Raw genomic sequence first — 24,052 nt, forward strand, 5'->3', positions numbered from 1 at the left:
GAATCATCAATTTGGAGCGTGAAGTGAAATGAAATATGATATTCCCAAAATACCCCCACTAATGGGAGAAGGCCACGTGGCGGAATAAGTTCCGGTGAGGACACTTCGGTTCTCGACCGAAGTGTATACTTCTGCACTATCAGACCGAAGACCACACTTCGATAACCATACTACAGAAGCATGAATGCACGAAGTCCAACTGATGAAGAGTCCTCATAGGACGCCAATTCTAGGCAGAGTCTTACTCCCCTTTGGAAAGGGATACGGATGGAATTTACCATCCGAGAAACCCTCTGGAAAACCAATGAGAGAGAGTCTGACTCCTACTACAACTCAAACACTTCAAACTCATATAAAAGGGGAACCTCTGCCCTCAGGTGAGCAATCTAACTCCTGCACTCTAAAATACTTACTGAGCAAGAGGCAACGCTCGAAGCAACGAGCCATCCTCCCAAGTTTAGTACCGTACTGACTTGAGCGTCGGAGAGGTCCCCCCGAGTACACCCTCGGGGCCCTACCGAAGCTTACGTTCGCTTCTTGTGCAGGAAGGAAGGAAGAGATCACGTACCAGCAAAGGAGAAATTAGTTATTCCAGCTCAATCTGACTTGGCTGATTTGTCTGATAGGTAGACCTGTTTTAGACATCATCAGTTTGGCGCCGTCTGTGGGAAGGAAGTACACTTCCCTAAAGAAACTCACAATGGTCAGATTGAGAAAGAATGTCGCTTCCACTTCAGAAACAAGTCGTCGAGTTGATGACCCTAATGCTCCCGACCGGGGGCAGGGTGAACACCCCCGTCATGAGGAGGTAGAACACCAGGAGGATGTTGCTGACCGAACCAACCAGTATAACCAGGACGCTGGACCGTCCCAAGTACCTTGCACTCAGGAACAATTCCAACAACTTTCCCGGCAGGTGCAAATGTTGACTGAACTAATCATGAACCAACAGACACAAGTGAACCAAGAAATCCCGCACAATGAGGAGGTGCGAAGTTCACACTCAGGTAGGTCTAAAGAACTAAGCCGAGGGGTGAATCCCGATGGTACCATTGGAGAAAGTACCAGAAGGAGAACTACCTACAATGAAGATGGTGGCCGACACCTAGATGAGATGAACAAGAAGATTGCAGCACTACAAGGAATGTCTCCAATGGAGGGAGTGTGGGACAGTACGTTGACCCCTTTAGCTCCTGAAATACTTGAAGCTGAGATGCCACGTCACCTTGTTGTTCCAAAACTGGAGAAGTATGAAGGGTTAACTGACCCCTGTGATCATATTCAGGGTTTCAAATCAATGATGGAGTGTCGGGGGGCAAATGCCCTGATAATGTGCAAGATATTCCCATCAACCCTTTTTGGACCAGCAAGAACTTGGTTCAATCGATTACCGAGACACAGTGTGACTAGTTTTGGGGACTTGTCCGAGAAACTTGCACTTCACTTCTCCGCCGCACGAAGGACGGCAAAGACTAGTTTGGATCTGATGAATCTTGACCATGAGCATGGAGAATCACTTCGATCATTTCTTGCAAGGTTCAATAGAGCATGCTTGGAAATCCCACATGTCCAGGTAGAAGTAGCTATTTCGGCCTTGGTAAGGACAGTAAGGGATGAAGCGTATGTACGCTCATTAACTAAAAAACGCCCGAAGACTATGGGAGAACTCTACGCTAGGGGAGATAAGTTCATGCAGTCAGAGGACATGATGAAAATTTCTCAGTTCTCTTCTTCCTCGGCCCCTGCCAAAAAAGGCTCGAGCGCCCTGGGAAAGACGGAGAAAGACTTACCCCCTCCAAGCAAGAAGCAAGGAAGAGTAGAAGGAAAGAATGACAAAAAGAAGGATGATCAATCTAGTAGGAAGACTGACCAGGGTCCAGTCCCTCGGTATAATTCCTATACTCCTCTTAATAATTCATTGCATAATATCCTTCTTGAAATAAGTAACAGGGATATACTGAAGTGGCCTAAGAAAATGAGGGCCCCGGCAGAAAAGCGTACTTCAGATAAGTATTGCCTGTTCCATAGGGATCATGGTCATGACACTGAAGAATGTAGGCATCTCAAGGATGAGATTGAAGGCCTCATAAGGCGAGGCTACCTGAAGCAGTTCACTTCAGATAGAGAAGGAAAGAGAAGAAGAACCGATGGTGATGATAGGGATAACGACCGAAGGAGACAAAGAAGAAGGGATAGGTCTCCTTGTCACCAGAGGGGGACTGCTGGGACAATTGGAGTTATAGTAGGAGGTCTGGCCGCAGGAGGAGAAAGCTCCTCAGCAAGAAGGGCTTATGCTCGAATAAATGAAGTAAGTAAGGAAAGAAAGAAGCCGAGAAGGGATGAAGAAAAAATTATTTTCTCAGAAAAAGATGCTGAAGGTATCCAGGATCCACATGATGATGCCCTAGTGATAGAAGCAGTCATCGCAAATTTCACAGTGAAAAAGGTTCTGGTGGATAATGGAAGTGCAGCAGATATCTTGTTCTATCACGCCTTCAAAGAGATGAAGATCTCAGAAGAAAAATTGAAGAACTTTTCGGTTCCTTTATATGGGTTCGCAGGGGAATCCATAGTTCCCAAGGAAGTCATATCCCTACCTGTTACTCTGGGAACCTATCCAAGGACAGTTATGCATATGATCGATCTTCTTGTAGTAGATGTTCAATCCCCCTACAATGCCATCATTGGCAGACCATTGCTGCACAAGGTTCGGGCGGTGGTCTCTACTTACCACCTCAAAATGAAGTTTCCAACTTCTAATGGGGTAGGAGAAGTGAGTGGGGATCAGAAGTTAGCTCGAATGATGTACTATACGGACTTGAAGGACAAGAAGAAGACCTCCATATCAGTTGGAAGCTTAGATGTTCGTGAAGAAGAAAAGATACTGAAGCCAACACCGGTTGAAGCACTTCTTCCAATAACTGTGGAGAAAGGAACTGAAAAGAAGTTATTTCTTGGGTCTCTGTTAAATAATAAGTTAGCTGAGGAGGTAACCAAGCTCCTCCTCTCTAACATAAAGAACTTCGCATGGAGTGCTCATGAGATGCCAGGAATTAGTAGGGAAGTCATCTCCCACAGTTTGAGCATCATACTGGGGACTAAACCGGTCAAACAGAAAAAGCGTAACTTCGCCCTAGAGAGACAAGCTGCTATCAAGGAAGAAGTGGGGAAGTTACTTGAAGCCGGTTTCATCCGAGAGGTGCGGTATCCAGATTGGTTGGCCAATGTGGTCATGGTAAAGAAGGCGAATGGAAAGTGGCGTATGTGCGTTGACTTCACGGATCTAAACAAAGCTTGTCCTAAGGACTGCTATCCTCTTCCTAAGATTGATCAATTAGTGGATGCAACTTCAGGCCACGAACTCCTTAGCTTCTTGGATGCTTATTCGGGGTACCACCAGATCAAGATGAACCCAAGAGATGAGGAGAGCACCTCATTCATAACTCCAGAAGGGACATATTGCTATAAGGTTATGCCCTTCGGACTTAAGAATGCTGGTGCCACATATCAAAGGTTGATAAACCATGTCTTTGCTGATCAGATAGGAAAATCAGTAGAAGCATATGTAGATGATATGGTCGTGAAGAGTAGAAGGGCGGAAGATCATCCTTCAGATCTTCAAAAAGTGTTTAACACTTTAGATAAGTTTCAAATGAAGTTGAACCCAGACAAATGCGCTTTTGGAGTAAGCTCAGGAAAATTCCTGGGCTTCCTTGTCACTAGTAGAGGAATCGAAGCAAACCCAGAAAAGGTTGAAGCCATTCTTCAGATGGAACCTCCGAAGTCTCCAAAAGAGGTTCAGAGATTAACTGGAAGAGCAGCGGCACTTGGGAGATTCCTTGCTAGGTCGGGTGATAAGTGTAGACCCTTCTTCCAGGCCTTAAAAAAGGCCAAGGAATTTCAATGGACTGAAGAGTGTCAGAAGGCATTTGAGGGTTTAAAGGAATACCTCGGACATCCTCCTCTATTAACATGTCCAAAAGAAGAAGAGGTATTGTACTTGTACCTTGCTACGACAGATCAAGCTGTAAGTGCAGTCCTTATCCGGGAAGAAGATAAAATTCAGAAGCCAGTGTATTATGTCAGTAAGGTCATGATAGATGCTGAGACCCGTTATACCGAAGCAGAGAAATTTGCTTTAGCATTGGTTACCGCGGCTCGAAAATTAAGACCCTACTTCCAAGCCCATACTGTAGTAGTTCTTACTGACCAACCATTGAAGAACATACTTCAGAAGCCGGATACATCAGGCAGATTGATAAAGTGGTCCATTGAGTTGAGTGAGTTTGACATTCAATACAAACCAAGACAGGCGATTAAGGCTCAAGCCTTAGCCGATTTTGTTGTAGAATGTATTCGACCAACCATGATAACACTGACCGAAGAGGACTACCCAAAATGGAACCTTTTCGTTGATGGTTCTTCTAATCAAGAGGGTAGCGGAGCTGGAGTACTCCTCTTCGGTCCGGGGGGCATATGTATTGAACATGCACTTCATTTTCACTTTAAAGCGTCAAACAATGAGGCAGAATACGAAGCGGTACTAGCTGGATTGAGACTTGCTGTCGAACTTGAAGTTAAGTATTTATTGATCAACAGTGACTCTCAGCTAGTAACTGAACAAATGAAGGGAGACTATGAGGCGAGAGGCTCAAATATGGTCAAGTACTTAGCTGCGGTCAAGAAATTACTGGCCAAGATTCCCAAGGTAGAGATCAATCGAATACCTAGGGAGGAAAATGCAAAAGCAGATGTCCTTGCTCGATTAGCTTCAGCCTGTTCAGCCAAAGGACCTACTTCGGTCAGAATTGAAGTCCTTCCTCAACCAAGTATTTCGGCTGAACTAGAAGTTGCTCCGGTTGAAGCTGAACCATGTTGGAAGGACCCAATCAGAGAATTCCTGCTTGAAGGGAAACTTCCTGAAGACAGGAATGAAGCAAGGAGTCTCCGGAAAAGGGCAGCAAGATATACTCTGATTGATGGAGAATTATACAGAAGATCCTTCACACTTCCATACCTGCGATGTTTGGCGCCCAGAGAGGCCGATTATGCCCTAAGGGAAGTGCATGAAGGAATTTGTGGAAGTCACATAGGGGGAAGAACATTAAGTTATCAGGTGCTACGTTGTGGATACTACTGGCCTACAATGGTGTCGGACGCCAAAAAGCTTGTTCAAAAATGTGATAAGTGCCAAAGGCATTCCAATGTACCCCACTTTCCTCCTAGCCAGATGGTGCCTATTCAGAGTCCCTGTCCATTTGCTCAGTGGGGTATGGACCTTCTTGGACCATTCCCACCAGCATCGGGTCAAAGGACATATCTTATAGTAGCCGTAGACTACTTCACTAAGTGGGTAGAAGTGGAGCCACTTGCCACTATTTCTGAGAATAAGGTAATAGACTTCATCTGGAGAACCATTGTCTGTAGATATGGGATACCAAGAGCCCTTACTGTTGATAACGGTAGACAATTTGTTGGAGGAAAGATGAAGAAGTTATGTGAAGAATTGGGGGTTGATCTCAGAGTCACTTCGGTCAGTCACCCACAAGCTAATGGGCAAGCCGAAGTGACAAATCGAGTGATCCTCCAAGGTTTGAAGACCAGACTGGATAGTGCCAAATGAAGATGGGTGGAAGAACTACCGAGTGTGCTATGGTCCTACCGAACAACAGCACGAACTTCTACTGGAGAAACACCCTTCTCCCTGGCATTTGGCTCCGAAGCCGTGATACCTGTAGAAATTGGAATCCCATCTACAAGGATCATTAACTTCAATATCCAAGAGAATAATGAAGCACTTCTGAATAATTTAGACTTGGTGGAGGAAGTTAGAGAAGAGGCTCGAATCAGAACTGCTGCGTACAAGCAGAGGACGGCCCGGTATTACAACCGAAGGGTCAAAGAAAGAAAGTTCAACAAAGGGGACCTTGTCTTAAGAAAGAAGGAGGCCGCAGGACAACACCCCGGAAAGCTAGGGGAGACGTGGGATGGACCTTTCAAAGTAATTGAAGCATTCAAGGAAGGAACCTACAGGATTGAAGACCCAGAAAACCCTGGGAAGAAGATGCGTCCTTGGAATGCTGATAATTTACGCAGATATTTTGTTTAGTTGAACAATAATTTTTCAATAAGTTGTTACTTATTAATCAGCTTAATAAAACAACAGTTCAGAAGTTGTTGCATAATCTCTTCATCCCAACATAAGACCCTTCGGTCCAAACAGGCCCTTCGGCCCAAAACTTAGAAAAATTTTCTAAGTCTCAAAATTAGGCCACTTCGGCCCTTAGACCCTTCGGTCCAAACAAGACCTTCGGTCCACATAAGACCCTTCGGTCCAAACAGGCCCTTCGGCCCAAAACTTAGAAAAATTTTCTAAGTCTCAAAATTAGGCCACTTCGGCCCTTAGACCCTTCGGTCCAAACAAGACCTTCGGTCCACATAAGACCCTTCGGTCCAAACAGGCCCTTCGGCCCAAAACTTAGAAAAATTTTCTAAGTCTCAAAATTAGGCCACTTCGGCCCTTAGCCCTTCGGTCCAAACAAGACCTTCGGTTCACATAAGACCCTTCGGTCCAAACAGGCCCTTCGGCCCAAAACTTAGAAAAATTTTCTAAGTCTCAAAATTAGGCCACTTCGGCCCATAGACCCTTCGGTCCAAACAGGCCCTTCGGCCAAAAACTTAGAAAAATTTTCTAAGTCTCAAAATTAGGCCACTTCGGCCCATAGACCCTTCGGTCCAACCAGGCCACGTCGGCCCAAAACTTAGAAAAATTTTCTAAGTCTCAAAAATAGGCCACTTCGGCCCATAGACCCTTCGGTCCAACCAGGCCACGTCGGCCCAAAGCTTAGAAAAACTTTCTAAGTCTCAAAAATTGGCCCACTTCGGCCCAGATACCCCTCGGTCCAAATAGCCACTTTGGCCGAAAGAATAATAAAATTCTCTAAGTATTTAAGTGTTATGCTTAAGTCTTGAAGTGGGCTTCTTCCGAAGCTAACACTTCAAATACAAAAAGTACCCCACGCCTGAAGAGCACTTCGGTCATGTAATGTTCTTCGTTAAAAGAAGCCACTTCGGTCAAAGAACTAACGTTAAGTAATATAATACTCTTCGAGCATCCCAAAAAGAGAAATATTATTACAAAATGGTATTAAATTGTTCATACAAAAAATAAAATAAAATTCTTAAAGTTGAATGTCTTCGGTTGAAGGGCGCAGCTCGGTCTCTAGAGGTTCAAGCAGGGTAGCTTCTGGCAAGATCGGTTCAGGAGGATTTGGTGGAGGAATACCCTCTGGCGTAAAGGGACGAACTTCGCCAAGCTCGGCTGAGTGAATGGGAGAATCACCTTCGGTAGGGATGACCTGAGGGGGATCTTCATCCGAAGTAACTACGGTAAGATCAACTGTGGAAGGATGTTCATCCCCATCCTCGAAATCTTCTTCATAATTCTCGTCATCTTCAGCCTGTCGACGAACTTCTTCCTCAGCCCTAGCAAGTTCAGCATATATCTCCTGTTTGGACTCCTCCAATTCGTCCTTTCCAACCAAAACCGGGCAAAGCTTATCAAGAACACTTGGATCTTGCCCAGCCTCAATTAGAGCATTCCTGGCCATTTTGAAGGCACCACGACCACCGAAGTAGTCTTCTTGACGAAGAGTTAACTTGAACTCCTCAGAGGCTTTGAACTCTTGAACCCCCAGGGCCTTGCCTTTGGCAATAGCCTTCACTCGTTCAGCTTCAGCAGTTTGGGAAAGCCTAGTGATCTCAGCCTCCAGCCTGGATTTTTCCTTACGGTATTTGAGCTCCTTGGCGTTAGCAGCATTTAGAGCTTCGGTCCTCTCCGTTAGTTCGGCCCGAAATGTCTCTAGCTCAGCTTCAGCTTTCGCCTTCGCCATGGCAGCTGCTTCGGCCCTTTCAATTGCTGCCGTTTCATTGTGAGCCATGTTCGCTATGCCTCCAGGAAGTGTAGCAAGAACAGAGACAACCTACATAGGCATAATGAACTTCAGTACTTCGGGACCAATTTCATCTGGAAAAATACCAAGTCAAAAAAGGAGAACCGAAGTTAAATGAAATCATTATACCTTCATAGCTGCAACGTTCAGCTCTGACACCTTGTCCGACAAAGCAAGCGCTTCGTATCGACTGAAATCAGCCGGAGTTGGAGCCTTCGTAACCATCCTACCCGCAATGGTTGGGTTATTGGCAGAATCACTCACCAGAACATCCCAGTTCGGTGTATGAATAGTGAGGTCCTCAATTTCCATCCTTCGAGGAGGTTGGGTCACTGGAAGAGGGATGTTGGCATAATCTGAAGTCCGAGAGGGGTTTGAGCTTAGTTGAGTCACCCTGACCGAACTATGAACAGTTGTGGGAGCGTTGAGCACATTGGCTGCAGCAGAAGTCTCTCCCGTTGTATTCTTCATTGAACGCTTCGGGTTCGGCTTCCTCCTGTTTCCCTTACCAATACCGTGCTTCTTGCCCTTTGAAGCCCCAGCGCTGAACATGTTGACGTAATCCTCCATGCTCGCCATATCTGCACAATGGATGACCGAACATGTTAATAAAGAAGTAATACAGACAAATGAATTTCTCTAAGTTTAAAAAGACCAACCGAAGCACACCTCTCTGTAGAATAACCGAAGAATAGGCATAAGCGGAATCAATTCTACCGAATGATAGAGAGACCGAAGGATTAGGAGGAAGGTAAGACTTCAATCGATCTAGTAATTCTCTATCAGTCTCAAGCCTGAGTTCGAGGGGATTATTGAACTGAAAAACGTGAGGAATACCGAAGGTTGTTCGGAACGGAAGGTTCTCTCCGGGATGAAGGGGGGCCTTCACAAAAAAGTAACCCTTCTTCCAATCTTTAATTGAAGCTTGGTAGTGAGGGGCTTCAATTGGAGACCGAAACTGAAAGTAGTACAGCCCGGCCTCCCTACCATGTCGACTCAGTCTAAAAAGGTGTTGAATGATAAAAGAATTGAAGGGTATTTTGTACTTGGCACACAAGTTGATGACGGTATTAAGGAAAAACCAAGAGTTCGGGGTTAGAAGGGTCGGACAAATACCGAAGATACGGAAAAAACTGGTCAGTGTAGGGGGATAAGGAATCCTTGCACCATATTTTAGAGAGTGAAGCGAAACGGCGAATTCACCTTCCTGTGGATGAAGAGGGTGTTCGTCTGAAGGTATACGACGACATGCCCAGGGGATACCGAAGTCCCTCTTGATGTTTGACACCCCATGATCATCCAATCCTAAACCAGATAGACAGGTCGGTTCAGATTCGACCTCGTCTCCCCCCGCTTGTTGATTGGGTGGAAGCTCACTTGGATCAGCAATTTCGGGATAAGCTGACCGAAGTACTGAAGCCTCGCTAAGGCCGGGGGTAGGAGAATCAATGATGTTCACTTCAGAGTCAGACGCAGTCTGTTCACTCGAAGTAGAGGAAGAAGACGCGTCTCCCGAAGAGGAAGATGAAGTGGAGGAACTTAGAGACATAATAAAAACAAAAACAATAGAAGGAAGTAAAGACTGACCTTATGGTATGGAAACTGAGAGAACTAGAGATTGAAGAATGTTCGGTTTTGCAAAGGAAGGCTTCGGTCGGTCAGTCAGATTAAACGCTCTAAATAGTAAAAATGAGGCGAGTAAAAATCGAAGAGAACTGCAGGCCACCTATTTATATAGGGGGAAGATCTGATCTAACGGTGCGTAGGTTGAGACGCTCTGCATCCTTCGATCTTGTCCGCAAAGATGAACCGTCGAACAAACATTATTACACTCATACTCAATTCATCATTAAGATACCTCGGTACGAGTGTGGGGGGCAACTGATATTCCCAAAATACCCCCACTAATGGGAGAAGGCCACGTGGCGGAATAAGTTCCGGTGAGGACAATACGGGAGACGTACCGAAGGGTACACTTCGGTTCTCGACCGAAGTGTATACTTCTGCACTATCAGACCGAAGACCACACTTCGATAACCATACTACAGAAGCATGAACGCACGAAGTCCAACTGATGAAGAGTCCTCATAGGACGCCAATTCTAGGCAGAGTCTTACTCCCCTTTGGAAAGGGATACGGATGGAATTTACCATCCGAGAAACCCTCTGGAAAACCAATGAGAGAGAGTCTGACTCCTACTACAACTCAAACACTTCAAACTCATATAAAAGGGGAACCTCTGCCCTCAGGTGAGCAATCTAACTCCTGCACTCTAAAATACTTACTGAGCAAGAGGCAACGCTCGAAGCAACGAGCCATCCTCCCAAGTTTAGTACCGTACTGACTTGAGCGTCGGAGAGGTCCCCCCGAGTACACCCTCGGGGCCCTACCGAAGCTTACGTTCGCTTCTTGTGCAGGAAGGAAGGAAGAGATCACGTACCAGCAAAGGAGAAATTAGTTATTCCAGCTCAATCTGACTTGGCTGATTTGTCTGATAGGTAGACCTGTTTTAGACATCATCAAAATAAAATAAGATATTTTTGTTGGGAGGTATCCAGATTAATATTTTATCTATTAGAATAAAATTTATGGTTGGATTGTTAGCAAACAAACGCGTCAAATAAATCTCAATCTCTTAACGATTGTGACTGAAGTTTGGAAGTGGGCGACAGTGAAAAAGTGGTCTATCTCCAATTAACTCTTATTAATTTGAAAGGTGTACAAGAGTAGCATCAGTTGTACTAATCCATATTAAGAAAACGTGCACAATCCAAATGAAGGCAAAAGCTGCATTCACCCTTAGGACACTGGAGGCACGCATCTCTGCAATCCATATCGCACACCATACATGGAAGACACCCCCAACTTGTTCTTTTGACAATGCTAAGAGTCATTTGGCGAGGTTGAATAGTAAATTCATCTCCCAAAACACATTTAAGATGAGCACGGAAATCACATTTTCCGCAATAAAACAGGACGCTAAATACCATTTCTTGGCATATCCCACAAGCATCCATTCCCATATCATAGTTGGCTAAGAAGAGAGGATGTTTATGTAACTTGAGATCACTAAATGTTTTTGGAATCCACGGAAGTGATCGACATTCACTACATAAATTAATGTTGTGCTGAAAATCAGATCCCCGGATGATGAAAAAACGACATGACATATTGAATAATTGTCCTGGAAGGATATATGGAAACATACCAAGAGCACAAATAGGGTGACCAGCATATTCGCATTGAGCACAATAGTAGTACCAATGCTTTGGATCTCTCTTCTTTTCACAAATATCACAGTAATAGGCATCAGAACCATCATCATTTGTATGATAGGTGAGCACTAGAGGATGTTCATGATCCCAATATCTAGCTGTAGACGGTAGTGTAGCACATCTATAATCTATGTCAAATGGACACTCATTGCATTTAAATAGATATGCATCTTTCGAACTGCAAGAGTAGCAATAACTATTATAATTGTGTATACGAGTGAAAGAGAGTCTGTGATCATGACCAGGATGTCTAATGTTTAGCGGGATTGATGCACATCGAACATCAGCATAGAAGTTTTTGCATTCTTCACAAGCATATACGAAGCCATGGCAATTATTAGAACAGAGAGAACATTCGAAAGTCCCATTGTCATGAGGCGCACTCGGAAGAAGGGTTAGGGGGTGGTCATGAAAAACAGGTCTTATTTGGTTTGGCAAGTCAATACAGGTCTTGTGGAGAAAAAAGCCACACTCCACGCACCTGTAAAATGGATGTGAGATAGGTCGTGTCAAAGATATCAACAAAATCTTTGATATCTTTGAAATTTATCTTTGACAATATCCACTCTTGACCAACCTGCTGATCTCTTCACCAAGCCACTCCTGCCAGGTCGTTTCAGAGACTTAGTTTCCAAACTCAAGCTTACTTCTACTGCACCAACTTGAGTTTGAGGGGGGATGTCAAAGATATCAACAAAATCTTTGATATCTTTGACAAATGAACAAAATCTTTGAATTTGTCAAAGATATCATTGATATTTTGTAGATATCTTTGACAAATTCAAAGATTTTGTTCATTTGTCAAAGATATCAAAGATTTTGTTGATATCTTTGACATCCCCCCTCAAACTCAAGTTGGTGCAGTAGAAGTAAGCTTGAGTTTGGAAACTAAGTCTCTGAAACGACCTGGCAGGAGTGGCTTGGTGAAGAGATCAGCAGGTTGGTCAAGAGTGGATATTGTCAAAGATAAATTTCAAAGATATCAAAGATTTTGTTGATATCTTTGACAGAATTGAATAGAAAGAAACCAACAAACCGAGAAGCCAAAAAAGGACCAGTCCGGCGACACGCACCAAAACCCAAACACAAAAGGATGGGTATCCAGCTCTGAGAATCGAGGCTACCAAAAAGCAAGAAAAAATCCACATGGGAACCCAAGAGGGCAGACAAAGGAACACCAAGACTGCACGCAGAAATCCGGAATGGGACCAAAGAGGGCAAATAGTAAGATTAACAGCAGCAAAACTCCGAGAAGGGACCCATCTCTAGAGAAGCCTTAAAAACGCAGTAAAAGGACTCCAAGAGAGGACCGAGATCTTAGCACCAAGAGCGATGGTAGAAACAGTAGGGAAAAGCAGCCAGAAACATGGACACCACCATACGGCAGCAGGAGGCCAAAGGAACGAACTGCGAGGAACCATGCTCAAACTGATGAAAAGGCAGAAGAAGCAATCGGGTCTAGCTAGGGGCCCGAGCAAAGGAGTACCCCTGGAAGAGCACGACTAACGGCGGAAGGAGCACCGCCACGGAGGACACCAAAACTCAAGAAAAGAGAAGAACATCTCAAAGGAGACCGCAACCGACTGGGGACGGACCCAAAACCAAGATCCCACCTAAGGAGTGTTGGACCAATGCTGTAATAATATGTGTTGTATCAATGGTAGTACGTACACTACTCTGGAGTGCCTCAACAGGAGTGGCTCCGATACCATGTTAGAGAAGTGAAAGGATATGTTAGAGAAGTAAAAGATCTGTATTTCACTATATGTTGATTGTGTACAACATGCCTTTATATAGGCGTTAGAAAGGAAAAGTAAGAAAAATAATGTCAATAAAGTAAATCAAAGATGTTGTTGATATCTTTGACAAATTCAAAGATTTTGTTGATTTGTCAAAGATATCATTGATATTTTGTAGATATCTTTGACAAATTCAAAGATTTTGTTCATTTGTCAAAGATATCAAAGATTTTGTTGATATCTTTGACAGGTCGGATGCAGCCATCACAACATTTATCCTCCATTTCATCACTACGACTTAATTTGTGCTCGTGACTGAAGTGCTTAATCTGTAGGGGGAATTCATCTTCCGTCAGCTCAATCTCCCTGACCAAATCAACAATTGCTTCTTGAGCATTCACGATTGAGTTATTTGTTGAAATCTGATTTTCAATCGCGCAGCCCACATGGGTAACAAACTGGCACTCCACACAATAGTAACCTCCAAAATCCTTGTCAAACTTGGTACGGCAAATTCGACAATTTAGTTGGTCAACAGGAGGAATGTCTTCTTTTATAAGTAGAAAGAAGAAAGTATGGGTGAGGGGGTGATCATGATGAAATATATTGATTGTATGTGGGAGTGAGATGCAGTCGTCGTGAACAATGATCTGACAAATGGTGCATAGGAAAGATCCGCCTAACGACCCAAAATTTTCAATTTCGAGGCCACAAGCATCACAGGGAAAAGAATATTCTGACCTCATAAAGGGAATAAATTGATGTTTGTGATTTTCTGGTTCCTGTAAGCACAAAGGTCGTTGGAGAGCCGTCTTTCCATCGAGGGTGAATGTGCAACATTTGCAGAAGTAAACAAAGGCACCACTGCCGTCACATGTGCCGCAATTGGAGAGAAGAAAAAGAGGGTGCTTGCGGTGGACAACATGCTTCAACTCTCTTGGCAAATCGCTTGCGCAACTCTTGTGAAGATGAATGCCGCAGAGGAGACATGCACAGCTTAGATGAATGTCTAAGACTATTTCCCCACAAATGCAACAATTATAACATTTATCCTCGTCTTCGTTAATGGAAGTCCACCAATGGTAACGCGTTTCTCCAACAACGTCTGCACAAGACTTGTGAAGAGAGAAAGAGCAGTCTTTGCAATTGTAGGTAGCATCCTTCACTGGATCCAAACACCAACCACAAAGAATTTCTTCATCATTCTTCATCTCTTCACTGAATACCAAGTTATGGGGATGAATTGAAAGCAAAATAATATCCTCGCTTCCTCTTCCTTCTTCCCCAATTAAATCAAAACGATCCCACTTAATTAACTCAGGAGAACCCATGATTTTTTACACCATACATACAATCAATCCCACGCACACTTGCATATTTATGTTATCCTCCCACATGGCCACTTGCATATTTTACTTCTAATAATGCAATTGGAATATATAAATGGAGCCAACTTTGTCTACATGATTGATTCTTTAGTTTTCTTTGAATGAATCAGTATCAGACTGACTTTACGCGTTTTGCTAATGTCAACAAAAATAATTTAATGTTAGTCTAACCTATTTAGTAACGTAGAGTGCATGTCATGGAATCTGGCTTCTTAATTAATTGCTCTCATGAAGTCAATCAAAAAAAAATTTTAAAAAAAAAAACTGATTGGGTAGAATTGTCAACTTTCCATTACTTGAATTAAGTAAGCCAAGTTGAGAAGCTGAGCAATTAATTAGAACCGAACTACGATATATTTTTAAACTAGCGGGGACAATTGATTAGAAGCTCTTAACTTAATTCAAGTAGAAATGCTGAGCAAAATACCTTACCAAACTAGCCCTTGTCTTTCGTTATTACGTTGTCTAATTCCATATTATGACTGAATTTATTAGGGATACATAATGGTATTGTGAATTAAGTAAGCCAAGTTGAGAAGAAGAGAAATTAATTAGAAATGAAACTATGAGATGTTTTTAAACATGCTGGGACAATTGATTAGAAGCTCTTATCCTCAACAAAGGTTTTATTATTTAGGATTTTTCTTTTTCAATGAAAAAAGATAGTAAACTTCACTGACAATTAAAAAACCTTACATATCATTGGACCGATGGCAAGGTTAGGTACCTAAACATTCATTTTTGTTCTTTTAAAAATAAACAGGGCAGTCCTGCAATTGAGCAATTGAGATGTGAATTTGGGAGAACCTAAAGGCATCCACATCAGATTACCTAAACATGGTTCTTTCCCTAAAATAGAGAACAAATATAGAGAACTAGTCAAAAACAAGCATGCATCAGATTACCTAGTGGTTATCTAAACTAGGTCACTTGAATAGTGGTTCCCTAGATGTAGGAAACCACTATTCAGTTACGTAAGAATAAAATAATATTTGTTCCTCATGTCCTGTGACACAGTTCTTCTCTCTCTCATATTCTGTGACGGTTCACTTCCTCTACGAGTTTTTGTTGATTTTCTTCTCTAACGCCGCCGACTAACTCTGGTGATAATTGATTGTTGCCGATCAGGTATCCTTCTCCCCTCTTCCCGCTTGTATCATAGAGTTCCATCGGGATTGATTTGTTTTTGGTTGGTAGGTATTCCTGGGTTTTGAGTTTTGGAATGGGCCTGACTTCATATGGGTATTTCATGATATGCTATGTGATATTTTTTTTGCCCTTTATGTGGTTTGATTTTGGTTTTCATGCTATTGGTTTTTTGTGATCCTACTTGAACTCAATTATTGCTGTGGATATGCTTCTATTTTTTCCTTTGTGATACATAATTTGTTGGACATTGATAAATACCATATGATAAAGAAGCTGAAGTATTTGCCAAAAATATATCATTAATAATTATTTTTTATTTTTCAATAAATTAATTCATTTTTTTTTATTATCGGGTCATCAATATGTATTTGATTATTGATAAAAACAATTATTTGGTTTATTATTTATAAAAATTAATGGAATAAATAAAGGAAAGAGACAAATATTATTTCAAGGGAGTAAAGAATATTATGGGTAATCTGATGCATGGTTTGTTGGATATGGAATATGTAAAATTTGAAACAGTGGCATTTTGTCTGTATTTTAAGGAATCTGTTAAGATAAACTGATGGAGATGCCCTAATATTTTAGTTTTCATGATACAAAAGATTCAATATTAATGCAACAACATCAAAACAACGCATATTGAAATGACTCTCTTCATTCTATGTCAAATGAATTCCACCAATGATCAACAAGATTTAAATGGAGTTGGGAATGCTTTAGAATTTTAAATTTAGAATTATTTAGTTTTTCATAAATTATTTTTAAATTTTAAATCATTAACCATTTAATTTGGGTAAATCATTTTTTATATTGGAAATGGACTTGCTATAATGGGTTAATTTAAATGGGGTCGAGAAATTAAATAGTTACTCGGGATCACAATAATATAGCATAGTAGTAATCAAATGAGCCTTTTGATTACTCATTTTGTTACTTGGGTTGGAGATGCTAATTAAATCAAAGTCCTCAATTTTATTTTAACTTTTTCCAACTTAAGTTGTTTGAGAAGCCATATAGGTACCGGAGATGATATGGAATTAGTTGTCAATTCAGCTTATCGACCATATTCTTTTTTAGTCAATTGGGGTAGAAGTAGTCACGCAGATGAAAACAATCGAGTAAGACTAATCAAAGTTAAACTTAATAAAGAAAACCGACTCTTAGAGGTCAGACACATTGAAGGTGTTAGAAATACCCATGTGTGCTGGCAAATACACCATCTAAGCATTATCTTAATCTGCTTCAGGATCTTGAAAGGGTCATACTTCTTAGGCTTCAACTTGTTATAGGTGCCGACGAGGAAACATTTACTGCTCAACAACACCAAGACCAAATCACCCTCCGCAAAGAATTTCACCCGTCTATGCTTGTCAGCAGCATCTTTATACTTAGCATAGATCTCCTTCGTTTTCTTCTTAACTTCAGCATGGATGGACTTGTTGGAGAATATCAGCAATGTAGAATTGTTGGAGAATTTTCAACAATTTAGATTTTGCTTCAAGGCACGGATTAACGCTTTCCTTAAAGTGTTATTTGCCTCCACCAATTGATGTGCACAGGATAGCAGCAAATACACTTTCAAGATACAATGAAGCACCACGTATTTAACCTTTGATGTTCGGCCTTTGCACAAAGGAAGAACATCCAAGAATGACCAAGAAAAACAGAACTTTAACAAGTGCTTGGAATTCTAGTTTGCAAGAATAGAATCCAAGTTTGAGAGTTTTGGAGATGACTTTTTGATTGATTATTGAATGTCTTGGAATGATGTATTTATAGAGAATAACACACCTTTTGGTGAAAGGTTGTGTCCAAAAAGAAACACACCTTTTTGGTGAAGGGTTGTGTCTAAAAAGAAAGACATCTCTTGTCAAGAGAAACACACCTCTTTTGAAAGGTTGTGTTCAAGAGAAGTTTTAAGAGAAGAGTTGTGTCCATTGGTATGAAACTACCAATGTAAAATTTTCTTTATTATTTTGAAAATATTTCAACAGGACTATGCTTCCTCCGCAAATTACTAGCAGCGACACTCAATATGGGATTACTTGGTAGCCACAACAAATCCACAGAATATCTAGTTATCTGTATTTATAGCAAAGCAAAAAGGGTTTACCAGTAGCACCATGAACAACACTGTTGTATGCAAACTCTGCTTGGGCAAGGGCATGATCCCATTGTTTTGGTTTATCTAGATAGTGCGAATGAGATTTTTCAACGTTTGATTCACTACTTTTATTTTCCCAACAGTATGAGAATGAGTTGCTTCCACAAAGTAAGCAAAAAATGGCTAAGAACCATGAAATCATGATCTGATGTGATAGTTAGTGAGACTCCATGCAGTCGAACAACCTCTTTGAAAAATAAATGGGCAATGTGCGACGCATCAAACTTCTTGCAGCAAGGCAGAAAACATAACACTTACGCACAAAGTTACTAACATCCCGTTGTAACTGAGGCCAATAGTATCTCCCTTCCAAGCTAGCCACTGTGTTATCCCTGAGCAAGTGGCCACTAAGACCTCCATCATGAAAGTCCTTGATCAATTTCTCACCTAATGACATTTGGAAAATGCAAAGTCTGTTAGCAAAGAATAAGTTACCCTCATGGATATGGAAATCTCCCATGGAGGCTTGCCTCGTCTGACACTTTTCCCAGACATCCTTGCAATCATCATCATTTGCATACAAATCCTTCAACGGCTAAAACCCGATGACGTCATGACTAATGGAGAACTAAGAACAATAATGCTGCTGGACGACTAAGAGCATCCGTCACATGCATGAATTTTTTGTGGGGTGGAAATGCCTTGAGGAGAACCTCTGCTCCTGTTGCTTGGGATAATATTTGCTTGCCTAAGGCGGAAGGGGGTTTAGGGCTAATGGAGCTCAGGGCTAGGAATATTAGTTTTGTTGTCAAACAACTGTGAAATATTCATATCAAAGCTAATTCTTTATGGATACAGTGGGTGCATCATCACTATCTGAATCATCTTTCTATTTGGCATGTTGGTCTACAAAGGAACTCCTCTCCTCTGTGGAATGCCATTTTTTATCTTAAAAACCAGCTTGTGTAGGATTGTGGAGGGTATAGTCAGGTCATAAGCCTACTTCAAAGTTGGCAAAATGGAGCTCATCTGTTTTCCAGTTATGCCTATGAATATTTCAGGGTTAAAAGGCCTATTGTTAGCTGAGATAAAGTGGTGTGGGAATCATGGTCTTTGCCTAGATATAATTTTATTCTATGGCTTGCTGTTTTAGGGAGGTTGAGAACAAGGGATAGACTGAGATTTATACCTACAGACACTTTCTGTATTTTTGCAGGCAAGAAGAGGAATCTCATGAGCATTTATTCTTCAATTGCAGTTGGACTTCTGACTTTTGGAGAAGGATCAAATGCTAGTTGGGGATTAATAGAATAATGGTAACTTTGAATAGTGCCATTAGAGGGTTGAAGAATGGAAGGAATGTCTCTGTTGCTAGAATGAAGAGGGTTTCTTTAGGCCTGACGGTGTATCTAATTTGGCAAGAGAGAAACAACAAAATTTTTGAGAAAACTTGTAACTCAGTTGGTTCTTTGATTCATAGGTTTCAAGTGATGTTTTTTACTATCATGTTCTTCCATGTCATGGATTCCTCCCTTCCTCTAGAAGTCTAATAGGTTGGTTGTTAACCTCATTTGGTCTTGGTTATGGTATGATGATCTGCTGGGATGGAGATGGGTCTGGTGGTCTTTGCTTGGTGTGCAGGTATTGTTGGTCTGGACTAGGCTTCTAGAACTCCTAATCTCTAGTCTAGTTCTTATGGTGGGCCAGTTTGACTTTGGTTTTCCTTGTTTGAGGATGTGGCTGTGTTCCTGCTGGCTTTTGAGTTATATGTCTGGTTTCTGGTCTGATTAATCCTGGTGGAGCTTTGCTTGCTGCTATTAAATCTCAAGTTGGCTTTATTGCTGCTGTTGATTATATTTGGGTTTGTGGACCTGCTGTTGAGTTTCATTTGGTTAGTTACCTTTCTGGTTTTCTCTGTGATTGCTGGTGGAGAATTGCTTCTTCTAATGATGGCCTCTGCTTGCTTCTCTGGCTCTTTTCTGGGTGTTGGTTAACCTCAAGATTTATTATGCCTCTACTGGTTTCTGGTGTTGATTGCCATGTTACTGTCTTCATGGTTGTTGTTTTAGTTAGGGAGGTTATCCCAGAAACCAGGTTCCAATACTGGTGTCTTGGTTAACCTCTTCTTGTTACTTTGCTGTTTTTTCCTTGTAATGATTAGCTAGTTTTTGGTTTTTGTCTGGGTGCTTTCTCCCAATTTGGTGCACCTGGCTTGTCAGGGTGTTTGTTGGCTTATATATAAACTTTCTGGACATTCCAGTTTTGTTTCACTTTTTGATCATCGATATATACTTACATTTTGATCAAAAAAAACTTCTACAAGAACGCAAACCACCTTGCATGCCTACCACCCAGATGTTTCTGACTATCGATGAACTTCAACGCTTGATGATCAGTATACATGATGAACTCAGCCTACATCAGGTAGGACTCCCAATGCTTTAATGCACGCCTCACATCACAAAACTCTTGATCATATGTGCTCCACTTCAGCTGCGAATCACCCAGATTTTCTCTAAAAATGTAATAGTTCTCTCAGCTTGGGAAAGAATAGCATCAATACATGTACCACATGCATCACGCTCTACTTCAAATGACTTCTCAAAATTTGATAATTCTAGGACATGCACGATACATAATTTCTCTTGATTAGTGCGAAACCCTTCTCTGCCTCATCATCCCAACTAAACTTTGGCTTCTTCAACCAATTTGTGATATGCCCCGTGAGAATGTTGAAATTTTTGAAAACTCTCTTATAAAATGTCGTAAGTCCATTTTGAACCTCACTAATGTTTTTATGTGTTGGCCACTCACAATTGCTTTGACCTTCTTTTCATCCACATGAACTCACTCAGAATTTATTACAATGCCTAGAAATAACATACTGATCGTCAAGACTCAAGAAACTACACTTATTTAAGTTCACAAAAAGTTTTTTTCTCTTACATCCCTTAAATGTGGCATATGCTCTTCCTCGGTCTTATTATATCAGGATATCAATACTTTATTCATTATTCACATAGACGAGCAAGGTCGCTATTATGACGTTTTTTTTAAATGTGGCAATGCACTACAAAAACTAAATGTTTTTATGACGCTAGTTATCGACGCTTCTCAAGAAGCGCCAACGCTTATTAACTATTACGACGCTCTTTTAAAAAAACGTTGTCAATTTATAAAACACATACGATGCTTTTCTATAGTGTCGGGGCAATGGTGATAACCCTTAACATGGTAAGTTTAATTTTATTCCTTTATTACTGTGAAGTTATGATTTAATGAATTGCCTTGGGACTTGCTAGTTGTTAGTACTACCGGTGGTGGATAAAAATAGTATGGCTCCCTAACACTGTGTCTTACTTTCCAGCTGCTGCTGCTTGTGCTGCTTTACATGTTCTTTATCACCTTTGTTTTATTTCCTCTTTCTTGTTTCTCTTCTTTTTATTTATAATTTTTATTTCTAAATTTCTAATATGTTCCTAAGACTTTATTTACTTGTCACACATAGGTGGAACTGCCACACTTTCGCTGCATTACACTGCGATCTTGACGAAGAACATTGAGAAATGAGGACCTGATCATTTTGGTGGCTAACCGCGCAATTTCTCTTACTGTCCAATTTTGTTTTATGTATGTTTTTGGGAACAAGCTAGCTAGTTTAGTGTTTTATGTATGTTTTTGGCTTATTATCACTTGTGGAGAATGGAAAGTGCTTGCTCAATTGTGTAAACAATGATTGTTTTTATGTTACGAAGTGGAGAATGGAAAGTGGTTGCTTAATATTGTGCTGTGATTTCAGTAGCCTATTGAATTCTTGCTGGGTGTTGAACCGTTTAATATGCTATTTTTGGTTATAGGTTTAATTTGTTCACAGTGCTTTTAAAACGTCGATAAATTAATAAAATAAAATAATTTGACATTTTAACGACGCTTTAAAGGAGTCGTTAAAACACAAATTTTAAAAAATAGAAAATTAAAAATCTTTTTGCGATGCTTGAGAAGTGTTGTAACTTAAAAAATAGATGACGCTTTATCCGTCTGCGAATAGCAATCCTACGTTGTAGATCACAGCGCTTTATTTCTCTTTTACGGTGGTGTTTGAAGCACCACATTAAATATCACTATCACTACATTTTCAAAAAGTGTCGCGTTATCATTAACGGCACGAATATTAACGGCGCTTGTTCGACGTTTAACAAAGCGTTGATAAATACCTTTAACGACGGTTTTTTATTATTCACGGCGCTTTAAAAGCGCAGTGAAAGACATCACTATTGTAGTGATGGCATGACTATCCACACACATCCTCCGACTGCCATCTTTTTTGGATACTAATAAAGTTGGCACTCCACAAGGACACACTTTGTCTAATAAAACCCTTCCAAAATAATTTTTAAACCTTCTCTCTCAAAATATCATTTTTCTTTGGGCACATCCTATAGCGTGGAAGATTTGTAAACTTGAAATCCAATGGTCGTAATAAAACAAAACAAAAGTGGGTGTCACATATTTGTTGTGGGACCCACCACATCTACGATTGAAAAATAAGTTCACAAAGTTGATTCACACTTTTTGTTCATATAGGATAATTTTTATATATATATATAAGTTTCAAATATAGAAGGTGGTTGTATTTGGTGTCAATATCAAAGTCTAATACTTTTACATCATTGAACAATTCCAAAAACATTTTCTTTCCATTTCCAATTACATTAGCAAAACACGTCTTGCTTTACTTTTTGTTGGCCCAATAACAAACCACCATGGTGGTTGCTCAATATTAATAGGAGGGGAAGGGATGGGGGCCTGCAATCTATTTCCCTAAAATTGGGGTTCATGGGGGCCGCTGTAGTAATAACTACAGCAGCCCCCGCTGTAGGCCTTTTGGGCTTCAAAAAAATTTTTATTTATTTTTTAAAAATTATATATGTGTAGTATTCGGTCTAACGATTCCAACGACATATTTTTTGTTCGAAACAAAAATCAAATTCATCGCGATCGAAACATCGAATGTTTTGAGTTTATATTCAACGGTTCAGAATTGTTATGCATTTTTCACATTAAATTTGATTTTTGTTTCGAACAAAAAATATGTCGTTGGAATCGTTACTCTGAATACTACACATATATAATTTTTTAAAATAAAAATAAAAATATTTTGCAGCTCAAAAAGAGCTAGAGCTGGGGCTGCTGTAGTTATTACTACAACAGCCCCAGAGAACTCCTAAAATCGACCTACAATCTTTTTAATGATAGGCCTCCATTTGATTTAACAAAGATGAAGCAGATATGCAGATAAACTCACAATTTTAACTCTCTATAAAAAAAAAAAGCTAGCCTGCCACCATTCGCGATTTCTACTCTTTCCTCCATGTCTCACCTTTTACCTCCCTACTCTTAACTCTGTTTCTGTTCTTTCTTCTCTCTCCCCTCTTCCCTCTTTCCTTTCCTTCAAAAAATCTTTGGCTCCGTCACTTCATCACTGTCAGCAAAGCCACGACCCGACAATGGATTCCCCATTGGTAGAGGTAAGGGCAAACAATTCTTGTCATAGGTGAGCCACGACCAGGAAGCATATTTACCATAGATAGGGGTAAGGGCAATCGATTCTCCTCTGATTTGAGCTTGCATATTGTCGCTTCTCATGCCATCAGTTTATCTAGGGTTCTTAATTTTTTATGGTTTAGGGAAAAAAATTTCAGATTTTAATGAAATGTTTTGCTTCTCCAGATTATTCGATAATTTGATTAATTTGGCTTGACTATTGCTGCCACTGATGAAGTGTTTTGACTTGGTATCCATACCTGATATTGGCACAAAGTATTATTGGAGCAATTGATATGTTCTGTGTGATTGAATTAATAGGGTTTTGCTATGCTAAAAGTTTGGATAGTGTTATAGTTTGTAAGGTTGAATTGTTGTATCAAATAGTATCCTACTCTTAACTTTGGATTGTAGACCAAGTTCCAAACCTTACAAAGCAGTGAACAATATAGAAAGAAAAAAGTCTTCTTCCCTCTTTAGAACATACAAATCCAATTTGACTTGTTTCTATTTAAAAAAGTCTTTCTTGTCAAGAACCCAAGTTGTTTTCCATAATGACATCAATGCTCCCAAGCCTCATCAACCGTATCAAATGTCATGTTCATGTAAAGAGTCCAATCTTTATCATTATCATCAGTCATATTCACAACCTGTATAAAGGACAATACAATTTAGATGATAAGTATATGTTCACAACCTGTACAACCTATATGAAATCTCAATAAAATTTAGATGAACGAAAGCTGAGATTGAGAATGAACGACAATAACATTCTCAATCTCATCAATTTCTTATAAAAAAAGAACGAAAGACTTAACAATTTTTTGTTGAGAATGAGAATGAAAGACGTAATTAATTTTGAAAAAAAAGATTCATTAAAACTGCGAATTAAACC

At 40.6% G+C, this 24,052-nt stretch overlaps 2 protein-coding genes across 2 annotated transcripts; both read right to left on the minus strand.

Moving 5' to 3' along the window:
* Window positions 1–10,837: 10,837 nt before the first annotated feature.
* Window positions 10,838–12,490, minus strand: LOC119985478. Its single transcript, XM_038829773.1, has 4 exons — window positions 12,463–12,490; window positions 12,283–12,347; window positions 11,161–11,755; window positions 10,838–11,060 (listed from the first exon to the last, which is right to left on the minus strand). The coding sequence occupies exons 1-4, from the start codon at window positions 12,488–12,490 to the stop codon at window positions 10,987–10,989; spliced, it is 762 nt and encodes a 253-aa protein (XP_038685701.1). The 3' UTR covers window positions 10,838–10,986.
* A 2-nt stretch (window positions 12,491–12,492) lies between these two features.
* Window positions 12,493–14,362, minus strand: LOC119985479. The gene is made up of 3 exons (XM_038829774.1): window positions 13,215–14,362; window positions 12,764–12,840; window positions 12,493–12,655 (listed from the first exon to the last, which is right to left on the minus strand). Exons 1-3 carry the CDS (start codon window positions 14,295–14,297, stop codon window positions 12,493–12,495), a joined length of 1,323 nt encoding a protein of 440 aa, XP_038685702.1. The 5' UTR covers window positions 14,298–14,362.
* Window positions 14,363–24,052: the final 9,690 nt, after the last annotated feature.

Source organism: Tripterygium wilfordii, chromosome 19 (genome assembly GCF_013401445.1).
Source record: "Tripterygium wilfordii isolate XIE 37 chromosome 19, ASM1340144v1, whole genome shotgun sequence".
Taxonomy (NCBI): domain Eukaryota; kingdom Viridiplantae; phylum Streptophyta; class Magnoliopsida; order Celastrales; family Celastraceae; genus Tripterygium; species Tripterygium wilfordii.